This window comes from Crinia signifera, chromosome 7 (genome assembly GCF_055691185.1).
Source record: "Crinia signifera chromosome 7, ASM5569118v1, whole genome shotgun sequence".
In the NCBI taxonomy this organism is placed as follows: domain Eukaryota; kingdom Metazoa; phylum Chordata; class Amphibia; order Anura; family Myobatrachidae; genus Crinia; species Crinia signifera.
In genome coordinates, this window is record NC_139223.1 from 96,826,559 (window position 1) to 96,845,203 (window position 18,645).

The following is an 18,645-nucleotide window of genomic DNA, read 5'->3' on the forward strand; positions in this document are numbered from 1 at the left end:
AAATGGCGCCCTGCCCAAGTGTGTCCTGTGTGCCCTGCCCACGTGGGTCCTGTGAGGAACAAGCTTTGCATTCTGCGTGCCCGCCACTGAGTAGTGAGTTTATCACTGGCCAATCAGCTCCTACAGTAACTGTGAATTTACTGTACTGTACATGCTTGGCTTGAAAAAATTACAGGTACTGTACAGCACAATAATGTACAATAATGTACTGTGCTATACAGTAGCAGCTGATTGACCACTGATAAAAACCACTGATAAAAACCAGACATTGTATCACTTCAACGATCTTACTAAATCTACAGTACCACTGTATACAGTACATGACTGTAACAGAACTGTGTGTAAAAGTAAAATGATCCCTTAACAAATCAGTAACTTACTGTGAATGTCATGACACCAAAATGTGGCCACCTTTAGAACAATATACTGAGACACATTAGAGTCCGTGCCGCTAAAGTATATGTAGTACCCGTGTAGATGCTCAAGCGTCCGTGCAAATTTAGACGCCGGAAAGCCTTATTGGTAAACCAGAATTTTTTATGTGTGTTAATACTACAATACTGTACTAACCAAAGGCCAGCACCTTTCGACAAAACCAGTGAGATGTACAGTACAGTACAGTATAATGTAGTGTAATGATTCTGTATGCAATTCAATGTAATTTTATTTATTAGTGTGTACACTATCTACAGAACAGTACAGCTTGCTGGACACAGCACAATAGTAGCAAAGTACTTTATTGTAGTACCCCTGCCGTAATAACAGGCTCCTGCGTGTCAAACAAATGGAGCGCCTCTACGCCCGCGTCAGCATGATCCACTCTCCGCCAAAGAGACGGGATCATGCTCGTGCTGGCGGTGTGAGAGAGGCGATAGGCTTGCCAGGGACAATAAAGTACTTTACTGTAGTTCCTGCGCTTCATGCACGCGCTGCAGCACAAATTTCACGCATGCGCAATGAGGTTTTCAAAAAGTGACATCTGGTGGATGATCACTGGTATTGCACTCATCCGAAGACGCCACGGCGAATCTGCAAGCTTTTAAAATGTATTGCGATGCCGCGCGCCGTGGCCCGCCATGGCCAGCTGGCGGTACAATCTCCTTAGTTAGAAAGGATGAGACCCGCTCCATCTGTACGAGTACAGTATCACACATCCTTGTTTAAGAAAGTAAGCCTTACTGAGGTCCGTACTTTTCTGCTGGCACTGTAGCTGCTGGGGAGGAATGGGAAGAGAGAGGTGGGCTTGGGTGACAGGGATAGGGAGGGCAAGAGAGGGGTGCTGGAGAGACATTGATGGGGAGATAAGGGGGACTGGGGGAAAAGGTAGGTAAGGGAGAGAGGCAAGATGGAGGGGGAGAGTGGAGACAGGGAGTAGGGGTGCTGGGGAGAGGGGGATGGGAAGAGAGAGGGGGGCTGCGGAGACAGGGAGGGCAAGATAGGGGGTTGGCATTGGAGAGAGAGGGAGGGGGGAGTTGAGAAGACAGGGTGGGCGAAAGAGGATTGCTGGGCAGTAGGGATGGGTAATCATATTATGTTTCATCGGTAACATCGGATTTATGCTTTCAATGTTCGATGTTTAACCCTGCAATGTTAAGGATCCAATGTTTCCTCAACATCGCTAGATTTCTCCCCCGATGTTTTTCTCAATTTTCAAATGTTTTTTTTGTGTGTCACTGGGGTTTATTCTGCTTGGTACGGTGGGACCGTATACAGGCGGATCGTTTTTTTTTTATCTGCGCATGCGTAGCTTTCCCAATGCGCATGTGCGGCGACCGCACACCGCTCACGGACGGGTCTCTCCGTGCGAAAAAACCTGTACGCAAGAGTATGTCATTGTGGGCGGCATGTGGGCGTTTTTATGGGAGCGGCCGGAATAATGAGGAAAACTGGGTGTAAACATGGGCGAACACGGGGTGTGCACACAAAATGTACAGTGCCACAACCACCTCAATCAGCCTACGTACCGTGCATTTTGGACCGTATGAGAGCGGATGCCTGGGTCTGCTAATTAACGCTGATTACTACACCTGAATGTATCTGTTTTTAATGCTGCAGCCTATTAAATGAAAACCATGATTTCACTACCTACAAGCCACACACAGCCCTCAAACACATTGGAAGCATATCTTTCTACACTTCTCTACATGTAAAGGTTGGTTTAATTTTAGGTAAGATTCATTCTAAGACCTGCTTATATATGTCAAGGTAGTTATTTTATAACCATCTGCACCCATTCAGATAGTGTTTTGGTATACTTTAAAAAGCAGGACACTGAATTCACAGAAGTCGACATGTATCAACTTTTTCACTGTACCCCGTACACACGGGGGAGATATATTGCTCAGCCATATATTGCTAGCTCCTGCAACCAGCGATTAGAATGGGGCTGAAAACGGGAGCACGCACCGGTGATTTATCGCGGGGGCACACTCCCATCACTGGCAATATGGTCGCCTGCGACCATATTTCCAGCGATTTCAGCCCCTATTGCCCTGTGTGTACACAGCTTAACACAAACATAACAGTTTTTTATATGGAAAAAGACACATTAACCACATCTAAGAGCAACAAGGATATTTTTGGACTCAATTTCTACTTGCACTGTAACGTACGCTCAGATATACGGAAGGTGTCGGTGTGAAAACAGACAACATCCGTCCATACACAGTGGCGTATGCTCTGATGTACGCCAGGTATCGGTGGCTAAGAGGGAGATCCGTCCGTACACGGTGGCGTACGCTCAAGTGTATGCCACTCCCCATTGTCGGTGTTTGGGACCGTCCGTGTGCGGCTGTTCTGTGGGCGGACTTTCGCTCACCGCGAGCGTACGGGAAACGTACGGTGAAACGGGCCGTACCTATGTTTCACCGACCTAACCAGAATAAGGCCTACTGTGTGGTGCTGTCACTGCTTTCGGCAGCCAGCTCACTCCTTGTTTTATATCCATTAACAACTTAAAAACAGATACAAAACAGTAACACACACTGGGCCAGATGCACTAAGCTTCAAAAGTGATAAAATGGAGAGTGATAAACAGCCAGCCAATCAGCTCCTACCTGCTGCGTCACAGACTGTGTTTAAAAAATTTGAGGCAGGAGCTTTTGAAGCTTAGTGCATCTGTGTGGTGATGATACAGACTTCAGTTGAGAGAGGAGAAGAGAGAGAAAAAGATTAATTAAAGAGGAAGTGAGAACTTTAAAGCTACTGTATAGTATACTCCTAATATTGCAACATATATTAAGGTACAGTATGTTCTCTTTTGCACTGTATGGACAGTTTCTTGTTATTTTCTATGTTCAACTTAAGTTATTAGTGGCCTGTTGCTACTATTAAAAATCAAGTTAAAAATGGTACTTCCTCATCTTTGCGGCCACCGCTTACGCTACGGAACTTACATAGCATATAGCGAGCCGCAAGGGTTATTTTCGGGGTCCACGCCACCATCTATTACCTTTAGTAATGTTGCGGCAAGCGAAGCAGTGAGCCACCTAGCCCGAAACATGGGGGAGCAATCGTGAGGGGACAATCGCGATTCACGTAGCGACTGACGTAACTGGCGTAAGCAGTGGCCGTAAAGATGAGGACGTACCTTAAAAATAGCAGATTGTGAGCTGCTGTAAGTTGTTGCAATAAAGTTTTGCTAGTGAATTCATAATTTTTTTCCCTCCATAACAAATTTTAGTTACCACGTAACATGATTGATTTATCCAATGTGTGTGTGTAAACTCTAAGCCACCAATAATATAAACTTAATAGAAGGATTATTTATCATTTCAGAAGTTTATTAGTATATTATATACATAAGTAGGCCGTTTATTAGACAATATATAGAAACATCGGTTAACATCGGCTTCAGAGGACCAATGTTTAGGTATATATGATGTTTTGTAACCAATGTTGAAAAACATCATTCAACTGATGTTTTCTTTCACTGTCCCATCCCTACTGGGTAGACGGCTGTGTGGGTGAAGCGCTGAGCCAACAATAGGAGGCGCTGCAACCAGATACCGTTTCTTCCCTGAACTCTGGCTGCATTCAGCAGAACACACGGTACATCATCATCATCATGCAGTGACTCCCATTGTAGGAAGACGGTGGGATCCCTTATTTTCATATTACATTGTAACAAAATATTTGCGGCATCATCAGAGGACTTTAGCACACTATAATCTAGCCAAGACAGCAAGTACTCTCGAGGCTCCGCCTACACACAGCGGAAACTCTATGACAAAAAGGAAATACATAAACTGTCAGCTGAGCGGAAGCGTCGCGGGATCTCGTGTTTTTGTCACATGATTTCTGCATCCATTCCCTACATGTACTGTGGTGCGATATAGAGGCCTGACAAGATTGTAACGTCTCTGCAAATATGGATTTTTGTACTGCTAACTGGTATCCTATGGGCGATGTGTACTACCGGTCAGTATCAAGTGAAGTGTAATCATTGGATTACATTTCAAGTTAATAGGATTGCTTGGTTCTGTATAATGTAAGATTTTTTTTTATTGTAAGACTAGCGCTTTTATTTAAGTGGCCAGCATGTTTTCGTACTGGTAAATATGTCATATGTGTGCAGCAGTCCTTCCAAATATGGGTTTCTGGATCAGTATAATGAAGGGAACTAAAGAAATGGCTGCAAATGATATTCGTGGTTTATACCTCCCTGGTAAATGTAAGATTTGAAGAAACATTCTGCCTCTGTTGACATTGTTATATAGAAAAAAGGGTGATTGTTATATAGAAAAAAGGGTGATTAAAATGTATTAGCTTAATGGTATTTCCTGCACTGAGTCTTGATACTGTAGGTAGCAATTCCAAGTTTTTCAGAGTGAATTTATTGCACAATACACTTTGTGCTGCACTTTAATGCTGCATTAAATGTGTCTGTGGAGCAAATAAACTCAAATTTCATCTACTCTTTAATTCAAAATGTGGAACTGCATTTAGTGTGGTGATCTGCAAAGAAGGGAATTCATTTACATTCAAGGAGGGCAAAACAGCCATTGTGGCTGTGTTTTAATACCAGAGATGGCCATCGGTGCAGTCACCATCTAGGGCAGTGGTCAGGGAACTCGGTCCTCATTACCCCACACAGTGCATGCATGTTTTGCTGGTAACCCAGCAGGTGCACAGGTGTACTAATTACTCAGACACATTTTATAAGGTCCGCAGGTGGAGTTAATTATTTCACTTGTGATTCTGTGAGGAGACCTGCAAAACATGCACTGCGTGGGGTAATGAGGACCGAGTTCCCTGACCACTGATCTAGGGTGATAATGCTGCAACCTGCTATCAATAGTATCAAGCTATGTGATGGGTAACCATCGATGGTATTAGCTATTGATGGTCATCCATTTTCTTTGACTGGACCATGGGAAATCAGAATGTGGGATGTGGGGTTTCAGGGTTGTCAGTGGCACGTCAAACAAACAAAAAAAACCATTGGTTCTACTGTGCCATCGATGTAGGGAAACCATCTGGTTGTTCCCAATCAATGGCAAAAGTATTTGAGATCAGCCATAAACCATTGATTATTTTGAATCGGCCAGGCAAATGCTGCATTTGGGGCATTGAGCACTTTTGAATGGCATCCTGCTGCTGTAAAGTGCCATAGTGTTACATGGATTCGCCATAAATATCCGCTGGCTCTTCATTTTATCCCCACAAACTTCAAATGAGGATGTTTAAATTTAACTGTGGACCGTGTAGAGGTGGAGGTGAATAGAGGTTTGTGGATTAATAGTGAAAGAGTGGGTACTCTCATGCCACATGTGGGGGGATCAGTGAATTGACTCAACAGAGGGAGGGCGGTGCTGTAATGATGGGGTACTTTAACTTGCCAGTAGGGAGGTTTGTAATATAGGTGGTACTCTTACTTGCTGGGGGCAGGGGGGTTGTGTGTGTGTGTAATGGAAGGGGCACTCTAACCACTACTCCCACCCTCTCTCCCTGCTCCTCACTACTTATATTAGTTTATCTCATGATGCTTATATTGTGGAAAGTTAAGTCATGTTTCCAGGGGGGAAGCATTGTCCCCTAGTAGTGCATATTTCTATGAAACAAGGTGCTGGTACTCCTCTAAAGTTACAAGAAGTAGTGTTCATTCTAGCACCTGCTATCTTTGAAAACCCATGCAGTTCCTTTTCCCTGCCTGGGGAGTCGCTGTCTGCTGTAGTGCTTCTAGCACAGTGTGGTCTGTATATCAGCACTTATATGCAAACCAGACCTGTGCTAGAAACACCACAGCAGACAGTGACACCCCAGGCAGGGAAGAGGAACTAGATAACAAAGAAAATATTTTTCACCTTAGGCGCTGCAAAATGGCTCAAGCAGCAAAGAGACTATAAATGTGGTCACCGGACCACCCAATAGACAAATAGAAAAAACAAGAATAGTTTCACTTGCGCTACGAGTAAAGTTCCAAATGAATTTTCATCCACGTAATAAAACACCTTCCTCTCCAATCCAGATGAAATGACATGTGGAGAAAGTAAAAATAACCAACAGATGTAATGATGCAAAAATATGGAGAAAAGTCTATAATTTTCTTCTCAGTGTTGGGATGATATGGAAATGGTGCTCCCAAGATATATCAGACGTCCAGAGTATGTTAGGGGTCACCCAACTCGTGCACACATGACAATGAGGCTTACATGTATGCTTACATGCCAATGCTGCGGAACCTCATATAAAGGTATCTTTTTTTTGGAAGGAGAGTCTCACCATCCGATCCAAAGAATTATAGATTTTATTATAATAAAAAGACAGAATATATACCAGATACAACCAACAGTGTATGTACCACTCTAGATGTAACCCGGGAGTGAGTATGGCTACAAACTACTGTCAGATATCTGGACACTTTTCTGCCAATTAAAATATGCTTGATAATGATTCAACGTGTTTCGGCATACTGCAATGCCTTTTTCAAGAAATATCTATAATATAAAAGTGAACATACTACTATGTAGTCACATGTGTAAACAATTTGAAATTTGCAAAAACATACAATGAATAAATGGCAGCCATCTTTGTTCCTGGAGCTGATTACATTCAAGCCCATATTAACCTAAAGTCCACTTATATGGCAATAAATACGCTAATAGGTGATGACACCACAAAATGAATAAACCCACAAAATGAATGAAAAAAGCATGGCTCACCAGAGTGAAGTCCTGAATATCCAAGCGTGGGGGACTGACACATACAGCTCCCTCCACGTGTATCCAGAGAGTCCAGCAGTCTGCTGGCGTCTGGAAACCGGAATTTAAACCATCAGCGTTGCCGGGGACGCCGATGACGTCACGTCTGTCCAGACGTCGCTGTGTGCGGCTCTCTGCATACTGAGCTTCACTTGGATGGTCGGCGGCCATCTTGATTGTTGCCAAATGCGCCCTTACTGTACCTGTGACTCGTTGTAGTGTAACCAACGGTCACAGTGATTCGGGGAGTAGGCATAAGGCTAGTGGTAATGAATAGTAATATATAATATGAGGTGAATCTTATTTAGACATCCTGGGATAAAATGGAAAAAATCCTATTTAATATACTACAGACGGAGGCCATCTTAGATTCTGGCGTAGATGCCCTTATATTTAATTTTATTAATAATAATACCAAGGTGGACTCAAAGTATATATAGTGTATAGATAAAATGGTCCTATTCATAAAGAAGTTATTTATGCTTGTTCTAATTAAAGAACAATGACGGCGGCCATATTTATGGTCAGAATCCTATTTTAATCGGATGGTGGCCATTTTAATTTTGGGAAAGAATGTCCATATCGCTTAGCACAAATAAGTATATCTCCGACTGTGTAGACATGAATCACACCCGGATTGTCTAAACAACAAATTCTAAACCTAAATAAAAATATATATGTATGGGACCATATATAAATATATTAAAAGCATAACATAGTGTATAAAACAATGATATGTAAAGGGGGGGAAGAAACAAGGGAGAGAAATATCTTCACAAAAACCAATGTAATTCAAAATCACAGTTTAGCCCAGTAGGGGCAAGAGTTTTGAGATCATATATGTACCTCATTTCTGTTTGGGCTAAACGTATATCCCTATTCTTGGTCCTCCAATTTTCCCGTACCCATGCAATTGCAGAAAAAGTTTTTATCCCTTCTGTTTTACACGAATGTTTTACCTTAAAATGCATGGAAAAAGGATGGCTGGGGTTGCCATTAATGATGTTACGTACATGCTCAGCCCACCTGATCTTAACTTGCCGTTTTGTCTTGCCAATGTAGGCAAGGTCACATGTACAGACTATAACATATATCACATAGCTAGTGTGGCATGTGATAAAATCTTTGATTTTTATAGTGGTTCCATTAATATCAAAATCTGTGACTTTATTGACTGAGCTTTTGCATGATCGACACATCTTACATTCCCCACATCGATAAAAACCTTTGCTCCTTGGTAAAAACCTGGTTCCATCCATATGTAGAGCGCTTGATACCAACCGATCTTTAATTGTTGGCGCTCTCCTATATATGAAAACAGGCCTCTCAGGAAGAGCTTTTTTAAGAATCTCATCCTTTAGGAGCATATGCCAATATTTTTTGACAACCCCCTCTATTTGTTTGTGTCTTTTGTTATACCCAGTACTGAAAGCAATAGTAAAATTCTTTTGTTCTCTTTCTGGGTTACGGTTGTCACTTGACAGAAGGGAATTTCTATCGATTATCACCAACTTGTTCAGCCATATTTACCAACTTTTTAGCATCATAACCCCTAGTGGTAAACTTCTCCACCTTTTTCTTAGCTTGTTGTTTATATTTTACACTTGACGAACAATTCCGTCTTAACCGGGTGAATTGCCCTTTAGGTACGTTCTCAAGCCAAGTATTTAGGTGATTACTAGTCTTTGGTTTATATGTATTACAATCAGTTGGTTTATTAAAGGTACAGGTCTCAATATGATTATCGATTATTTCTATATGTAAGTCTAAAAAGTTCACTGCCTTTTGGCTGATCTCAAAACAATATTGGCATCGTTGTTATTATAAACCTCACTTCCTTGCCAAATAAAAATAATGTCGTCGATATACCACCACCAGTGCACCAGGTCCGCACCCCAGCCATGCCCCGCCCAAACATGAACCTCCTCCCACCTGGACATGAACAGATTGGCATAACTGGGGGCGAACCTGGTGCCCATGGCGGTACCGACCAACTGTTTGTAAAAATGCCCGTCAAAATTAAAATAATTGTTCTCTAGTTTAAATTTGATACCCTCCAAAATGAGGTTACACATATTGCCTTCTATAGCACTCATTGATAGGGTCCTTTTTACAGCCTCAATTCCTAGATGATGTGAGATAATAGTGTACAAAGACAACACATCGGCCGTTACCAAGAAAAAATTGCGTTTCCATTGGATCTCTTTAAGACGATTCGGAACATCTTTAGTGTCCTTAAGGTGTGACCTTTCAATAACCACCAAAGGTTGTAACTGGTGGTCGATGTAGGCCGACAATTTTGCAGTGATTGAATTAGTAGCAGCCACTATAGGCCTGCCTGGTGGTCTAGTGGTATTCTTGTGGATCTTCGGAAGAAGATATAGAACGGGTACGGAATAGTTTTCATTAATCAGGAATTCTTTGACTTTCTTATCAAACGTACCCATCTCCGAAAACCTCACAACAAGGTCCTGATATGCCTTAAACCACTTCTGAAGTGGGATACAGTTACTAATAATTGTTCATTTGCACTCATTGAACTAATTATAAATGAACGTAAAACGGAATTAAAAAGTTTGGAAAAACAAATACATGATTATGAAAAATTAGTCGGACCCTTCATAGATATGGAGGATTATAAATCCCTGGAAAATGGAACAATAGAGAAGATTAAAAAGAATGAAAGGGAACTTATGTTATAAAAATCAAAAAAGTTCAGAAGAGATCATCTAGGGACACAAACTGGGATAAATAAAGAAAATCTTTCACAGGCCCATAATCCCACAGTCCCACCTTCATTGAGGACTAATTATCCCCCTAAAAATAAAAATCAAAACAAAGGGAGACGATATAATGAATATCAAAAAGAACCCCCACCGCAAAATAACTATTATAAACCACCATTCAAGAGGCAGCCCTGGTTGAATGAAAGAAAGGAGAGATTCGATGCCCGTCAGGAGTTGGGATATCTTGGGAGCACCATTTCCATATCATCCCAACACTGAGAAGAAAATTATAGACTTTTCTCCATATTTTTGCATCATTACATCTGTTGGTTATTTTTACTTTCTCCACATGTCATTTCATCTGGATTGGAGAGGAAGGTGTTTTATTACGTGGATGAAAATTCATTTGGAACTTTACTCGTAGCGCAAGTGAGACTATTCTTGTTTTTTCTAGGGAAGAGGAACTGCATGGGTTTTCAAAGATAGCGGGTGCTAGAATGAACACTAAAGAAGTATAGCAGCTTCCTCACTTTGGACAAGTATACAGGTACTCAGGGGTAGATGTATGAAGCACTGATAAGGGATGACAAGTGTTAAAGTGCCTGGTACTTTTTTCACCTGCCAATCAGCTCTTCACTTTTATGTTACTGACTGGGTTTAAAAAGGGACAGTTAGTAGCTGATTGGCCAGTGATAAATTACCAGGCACTTTATCGCTTCTCCTACCCATCTCACTGCTTCATACATCTACCCCTCAGGCACGCCCGCTAGCATGACGCGGCAGCCCGGGCACGCCCGCTAGCGTGACGCGGCGGCCCGGGCACCGGCAGCCGGTCCGGCAAGATGGCGGTGGCGGCAGACGCGGTACCCTGCACAGGGGCTGCGCAGACCCCCTGTCACAAACTGGCTGCGGGTGACAGTCCCTGGGCTACCAGGGCAGATCCCACCATAAAACGCTGTTTAGTGTAAAGGGCGCCATTAAAACTGACAGCCAGCGCCAGTATAAAGATCAGTAAAGCCCCTGCGCCATCACAGGGGGGCGGGGCTTCAGCGGAGCGAGGCCAGAGCTTTGAGCGCGCATACACTACTTCCTGCTTCTCCCTGGGCGCCATTACTGCCTCCAGATCACTCCTCAGCGGTGAGGTGTTGGACAGAGGAAATCTGCAGAAAACAGCAAGTGTATTTAGCGCTAAAATCGCTTAATTGATCACACTGTTCTGTGTTTATGCGTGTTACCAACTCCTAAATAGGAGTTCAGGTTGTACAGGGTGTGCTGGTCTCCTCAGTGTAATCTGAGCGCTCCCCCACGGGCTTGTTAAGCTACACACTTCCAGTGATAGAGCTCACACATACATAGCTGCTATACACTGCACATTGATTTTATATATCTTTATTTCATTGTGATTGTGGTGTGTTTGTGGATAAAAGGTTACTCTTTCCTTCAACATGGTGAGGAAGTTAACCTGTCTCATTTGCAGCAGCAAGTTTGTGCCTAAGTCCACCTCACAGATTACTTGTGAGGAATGTATGACCACTCAGACAGGGGTTTCACCCCAGATCAGTGGTACTCCCCAATCAGACTCACAAGAGCCTGAGTGGGCTGCAGGCATAAAGACCATGCTGCAGGCAGTGTCAACGCAATTGGCTGCAAATACAATGCAGACCAAGCAGGTGCAGCAGGACTTAACAGTTCTAGCCGCACGGGTGGATAATATGAACACCACCACGGGCCAGTCACGGAAGCGTGCTGCGGCCGCCATGTTGCCTGATTCAGATGATGATCTGCAGGCGGGTGACGACATGGATGATAACGTGGATGACGGGGCTCTGATCCCTGATTCACAGTCATCTCTTAGGGGCCCAGAACCTCTTATTATAGCAATAAGAGAGGTTTTAGACCTTCCCTTAGCAGACATGCAGGAAGGTGACCCGTTTTTTGGGTTCTCAAAGGAAACAGCAAATTGTTTGACCTTGATGAGACATTTAAGGAGGCTTGGAAACAACCTGAAAAGCGTTTCCAATTATCTAAAAGGTTTAAGTCTAACTTTCCCTTTGATCCCGCCACTAGAGCGGTGTGGGAAGAGCCTCCGGTTGTGGATGCATCAGTGTCAAGACTGTCCAAGAAGGTGGTTCTCCCTGTCCCAGGGGCAGCAACACTAAAGGATAGTACAGACAAAAAGCTGGATACTACCCTTAAGTCCATGTACACTGCGAGTGGGGCGTCTCAGAGACCTGTCCTCGCCAGTTGTTGGATGGCAAAGTCCATTTATACATGGGCTTCCCAAATCCAGGAAGGCATGCTGGCCGATATGTCAATGGCGCAAGTTGGAGAGAGACTTCGCCATATCCAGGATACTGCAAAGATCCTATGTGACACTCAAAAGGAGCTTGGAGCTATAAATGCTCGCTCTTCCGCAATGGCGGTTTCGGGCCGCAGGGCACTCTGGTTAAGACAATGGGTAGCTGATCCAGAGTCAAAGCGTAGTGTGGAGAGTTTGCCTTTTAAGGGAGAAAAGTTGTTTGGTAGCGAACTTGACGACCTGATATCCAAGGCTACAGCCGGCAAGTCGACTTTTCTGCCGACAGCTTCCACTCACGCTAAACGTCCCTTTCAGGGGCATGCTTCCCAGTCCTTTCAGGCGTCTCAGTCCTTTCGGCCTTCCAGGCCCAGGCAGAGGGCGAGAGGCTCCAGCTCGGCCGCCAGAGGGGGCCGCGGTAGGTTCAGAAAGCCCGCCAGCACAGGATCTCAGGATCGTGCCGCTAATGCCACCGCCTCTAAGCCTGCGGCATGACTCGGGTTCCGACCCTGGAGTCACTTGCGAGGTGGGGGGTCGCCTGTCAGCTTTCAGCCACATTTGGTCAGTCTCTCTCCTGGATTCCTGGGTGAGAGATCTTATTACCAACGGCTACAGGTTGGAATTCGAAAGACCTCCCCCTCACAGGTTCTTCAAATCAGGTCTGCCGGCCCTACAGGCAGATCGAGTGAACCTACAACAGGCAATACAACGCCTGCTAACATCACAGGTCATCACACCTGTCCCATTGGAGGAACAAGGAAGGGGTTACTACTCCAATCTGTTCCTCGTGCCGAAGCCGGACGGCTCGGTACGCCCCATTTTAAATTTAAAGTCACTAAACCCTTTTTTGAGGGTTTACAAATTCAAGATGGAGTCCCTCCTGGCAGTAATAGCAACCCTGGAGGAGGGAGAGTTCTTAGCATCGCTGGATGTGAAGGACGCCTACCTCCACATACCAATTTGGGGTCCACATCAGGCTTTCCTGAGGTTTGCGCTGAAAGATCTGCACTTTCAATTCAGAGCGCTGCCATTCGGCCTGTCATCAGCGCCGCGTGTGTTCACGAAGGTGATGGCAGAAATGATGGTACTGCTCAGGAGGTCGGGTGTCAACATTATCCCCTACCTGGACGACTTGCTGATCAAAGCAAGGTCGGAACAGGTCCTGCTGCAGGATATAGCAAAAACCAGGCAGGTTTTATCCGAGCATGGGTGGATCCTAAATATCCCCAAGTCCTCCCTGACGCCGTCGCGTCGTATCCTCTTTCTAGGAATGTTCCTGGACACAGAGTTGAAAAGGATTTTCCTCCCTCGGGAGAAGATGGAAGCCATACAATCCCTGGTGATGGTGATTTTGGCAAAGCCTCAGGTGTCGGTTCACCAATGCATCCAGCTATTGGGCAGGATGGTGGCCACCTTCGAGGCCATTCAGTTCGGACGCTTTCACACCAGGGTGTTCCAACTGGATCTGTTGGCAAAATGGTCGGGCTCCCATCTCCTGATGTACAAGAGGATTTCTCTGTCGCATCAGTCCCGGCAGTCCCTTCTATGGTGGACCCAGGAGTCGAACCTGCTTGCAGGTCGGAGATTTGGCATCCAGGATTGGGTGCGACTCACGACAGATGCGAGTCTGCAGGGATGGGGTGCTGTGACCATGGACAGAACCTTTCAAGGTCAGTGGACTCGGTGGGAAGCGAGACTCCACATCAATATCCTGGAGCTGAGAGCTGTATACTATGCAGTGTTACAAGCCCAGGATCTCCTCCAAGGTCGGGCGCTCCAGATACAGTCCGACAATGCCACAACTGTGGCCTACATAAATCGCCAGGGAGGCACGAAAAGCAGGACTTGCATGAAGGAAGCTTCCAAGATCCTGGCTTGGGCGGAAATGTACGTGGTGGCTCTGTCGGCCATCTTTATCCCGGGTGTGGACAATTGGGAGGCGGACTTTCTGAGCCGTCACGCCCTCCACCCCGGGGAATGGAGCCTGAATTCACAGGTGTTTGCAGCAATTGTGGACCGTTGGGGCCAGCCATCGATAGATCTGATGGCATCCTGGTTAAACCACAAGGTCCCCATGTATTGCACAAGGACCAGGGATCCCTGCGCAGTGGCAATAGACGCCCTGACAATTCCATGGGTGTTTCCCTTGGTGTACCTGTTTCCACCCATACCACTACTGACAAGAGTTCTAAAAAGGGTTTGAAGTCAGGGAGTGGAAGCCATTCTTGTGGCTCCGGACTGGCCAAGAAGGGCTTGGTTCTCGGACCTACAGAGCCTGCTGATCGAGGATCCTTGGCCTCTGCCTCTAAGGAGAGATCTTCTCACACAGGGCCCTTGCGTCTTCCAAGATTTAGGGCGGCTACGTTTGTCGGCGTGGAGGCTGAGCGGAAAATCTTAGCTCAGAAGGGTCTGCATTCATCAGTTATCACCACGATGATTCAGGCCAGAAAGCCGGTAACAAACACCCACTACTACAAGATCTGGAGAAAGTACGTGGGTTGGTGTGAGGAACAGAAGGTCCCCCCTGCGAAATTTAACCTGAACAGGTTATTGTGCTTCTTACAAGCGGGATTGGATTTGGGTCTCCGTCTGGGCTCACTAAAAGTACAGATTTCGGCCCTGTCCATATTCTTCCAAAGAAAATTGGCTGTCATCCCGGAAGTACACACTTTCCTTCAGGGAGTGCTTCACATCCAGCCTCCCTTTGTACCTCCTACACCTCCTTGGAGTTTGGACGTCGTTCTAAACTTCCTTCAATCCTCCTGGTTTGAACCGTTGGAGTCGATTGAATTGAGGTATATCACCTGGAAGGCGGTGGTCCTTTTGGCCCTAGCCTCGGCTAGGAGAGTGTCTGAATTGGGAGCCCTTTCCTGTAAGAGTCCCTATCTAATTTTCCACTCAGACAGAGCGGAGTTGAGAACAAACCCGCGATTTCTCCCTGTGATCTCTTCCTTTCACCTTAATCAGCCAATTGTAGTCCCGTCTGCAACTAGTTCGCCGGATATTCCGGTATCCCTGGATGTGGTGCGTGTCTTGCGTGTGTATGTCCAGAGGACGTTAAGAATCAGGAAGACAGATTGTCTATTCATTCTGTATGACGCACAAAAGAAAGGACACCCTGCATCTAAGCAATCCATTGCTAGATGGATTAGGACTACAATCCAACAAGCCTATGTGACGGCAGGCATGCCGACACCTCCGGTTTTAAAGGCTCATTCCACCAGATCGGTGGGCGCATCCTGGGCGGCTGCTCGGGGTGTGTCAGCTCTGCAACTCTGTAGAGCTGCTACATGGTCGGGGCAACACACCTTTGTAAAATTTTACAAGTTTGATGCCTTGGCCAAAGAGGATACCCAGTTTGGGCAGGCAGTACTGCAGCAGTCTCCGCACGTACCCTCCCTTTCTGGAAGCTTTGGGACATCCCCAATGTCTTAAGACCATTCCCAGTATCCCATCAAGGACGTTAGTGAAAATAGGAATTTAATACCTACCGGTAATTCCTTTTCACGTAGTCCTTATGGGATACTGGGCGCCCGCCCTGTGCGGGGGTCTGGCTGCAGCTTTATTCTGCTGATAAAGTTCAGAAGTTAACTTTATTGTCTTCTGGTTCTAAGGTCTAGTTCAGTGACCTTTGTTAAAGAAAATCCACCCAGTTGGTGGTATTATAGTTGTTTTTATTTTTGATGAATGCGGGTGTGCTGGCATGAATCTCACCACACTATTCACACTTATGTTTACATAGGTGACATATAAGTTATTCCTCTCATATGTACATTCTCCTTCGGGCACAGTTTTTCCATTAACTGGTTCCTGGGAGGGGAATCAGAGGGGAGGAGCCAGTACACCCAGCTTCAAAGTTATAGATGTGCCTGTCTCCTGCGGATACCCTCTAATACCCAATGTCTTAAGACCATTCCCAGTATCCCATAAGGACTACGTGAAAAGGAATTACCGGTAGGTATTAAATTCCTATTTTTTTCACCTTCATTCAGGATGGGATACTGAGGTCTTATAACCTTGGGGATTAGAGGGTATCCAACAGGAGACAGGCACATAACATTTTCTTCAACCAGGGTGTGCTGGCTCCTCCCCTCTATATCCCCCTACTAGCCAGTTTTAGAAAATGTGCCCTCAGGAGAGGATGCACACTCCTGGAGCTCCAGAGAGTTTTTCTTCAATTTATTTTAGTTTATTATTTTCGGGTTGCTGTTTGGGCTTAACAGCTTCCCTGCGACGAGGGAAGCCGGGGTAGGGACTGCTGCAGGCCTTTCAAGGAACCGAGCTGATCCCTGCTGCAGGTCCACCGACCTGAGAGGGTGCTGTTACCGCGGGCATTGCGCTGCAGCGAGCACACCCCCAGCTGCCGCACACCCCTGGCTCAGCCTGAAAACGTCGGTGGTGAGTGTTAACCCGGTCCCCTCAGTGGGGACGCCGGTTTTGCGTGCGGCATAACGGTGATGGCGGCGCGATGGCCCTGCACAGGGATCGCGCGCAGATGTTTTAACACTGCAGCCACGCCGACACTGGATGCCAGGCATTGGACCACCAGGGCATATACCGCTATGTGGGGAAATCCTTTTTTAAAAGGATTACCAGGCGCCAGTATAAATATTAGTATAGCCCGGACGCCATTGCAAGGGGCGGGGCTTAGCTCAGAGCGGGACCTGAGCGCGCCTGTACACTGCTTCCTGCTTCTTCCCATTACAGAAGAGCGGAGATCACTCCTCAGCGCAGCCTTGAAGGGAGAGAGATCGTTCAGCAGAGACAGCAAGTATAGCGCTTGATAGCGCTTCTTGTGTGCTTTAAGCCACAGATAGCAGCACACAGTATTGTTAATATTGTGTTTGTGCTTATACGCCGGTCTATCAAATCGATAGTCCAGGTTACAGTGTGCTGGTGTCCTCCTGAGTCCCCCACTGCTAATTAAGCAATTTTACACTGTCATATAGATATATGTGATCCTGCACATAGTGTTAGCTACATATATTCTACTGTACATTCACTGTGTGTGTGTTTAGCGTGATTGCAGTGTGTTAAGGGGGAATTATCTTTCCAACATGGTGAGAAAAATAACTTGCATGATTTGCAGCAACAAGTTTGCTCCCAGCACTACCTCACAAGTCGCTTGTGAACAGTATGTCACCTCAGCTCAGTAGCATGTCTCCGCAGCGCAGTAGCTCGCAGGCTGACTCCCAGGAACCCTCATGGGCTACTGGTATGAAAGCCATGTTAGAGACTGTCTCATCACAGCTGGCGACAAATAATTTACAGACTAAGCAAGTCCAGCAGGATTTAAAGGTCCTGTCAGCAAGGGTGGATATTCTTACACCCATGCCAGGGGTGTCCCGCAAGAGGGCACTTGAGGCCGTGGCACCTGACTCCGATATGGATGATGGTGATGGCGATGGTGACGGCGATGGTGACGCAGATGATATTATAGATTCACAAGCGTCTCAGTCTAGCATTCAAGGTACTGAAAACCTGGTCCTTGCTGTTAGAGAAGTATTAGATTTACCTCTAGCCACACCAGTTGAGGGTGACCCATTCTTTGTGTCACACAGAAGGCAGGACATAGTCTTTCCTGAACAGTCTGATTTAGAAGAGGTGTTCAAAGCTGCCTGGAAAAATTCAGAGAAACGTTTCACATTGTCCAAACATTTTAAATCCACCTTCCCTTTTGACCCCACGGGCAGGAAGGTGTGGGAGGAACCCCCTGTTGTGGACGCTTCGGTGTCCAGCCTCTCAAAAAAGGTGGTGCTCCCAGTCCCAGGTACCTCTACCTTAAAGGACGCGGTAGATAGGAAACTAGATAGCACAGTAAAGGCTATGTATACAGCCAGCGGGGCATCCCAACGCCCGGTGCTTGCTAGTTGTTGGATGGCAAAAGCCATCTTCACATGGGCAGGCCAGATACAAGAAGGCCTGTTGGGTGACATGGATGTGCCTACGGTGGCTGAAAAGCTACGTCACATACAGGACACAGCAAAGATGATATGCGAAGCACAGAAGGAGTTGGGTGCAATTAATGCCCGGAACTCGGCCATGGCTGTTTCGGCCCGCAGGGCCCTGTGGTTGCGGCAGTGGGTCGCTGACGCGGACTCAAAACGCAGTGTAGAGAGCCTACCCTTCACAGGGGATAGACTCTTTGGGAGTGAACTGGATGATCTAATATCAAAGGCTACGGCTGGTAAGTCCACATTCCTCCCATCAGCCTCCACCCCGGTAAGACGCCCTTCAACAGGGAGCACACAGCAGTCCTTTCGGACCTCTAGATTTCGGTCCAGGGCCAGGGGAGGCTCCACTGCCAATAGAGGCGCCAGAGGTAAGCCTAGGAAGGCAGCAACTGCTGCCACAAGAGACCTTAGCACAGGTGCAGCTACTCCTAAGCCCGCTGCATGACGGGCCACTCCCACCTCAGGAT

General features: G+C 46.0%; 1 protein-coding gene across 4 annotated transcripts in view; it reads left to right on the plus strand.

Moving 5' to 3' along the window:
- The first annotated feature begins 4,052 nt into the window (after positions 1–4,052).
- The window catches only part of VPS16 (VPS16 core subunit of CORVET and HOPS complexes), an 827,293-nt gene continuing 812,700 nt past the window's right edge, over positions 4,053–18,645 (plus strand). The window contains exon 1 of one of the 4 annotated variants that reach the window (XM_083153510.1): positions 4,053–4,419. In XM_083153510.1, coding sequence (XP_083009636.1) covers positions 4,370–4,419 — 50 coding nt within the window. In that variant the 5' untranslated portion in view covers positions 4,053–4,369. The remainder of the gene's footprint in view (positions 4,420–18,645) is intronic. The other 3 variants (XM_083153511.1, XM_083153509.1, XM_083153508.1) reach the window with 3 other exon arrangements.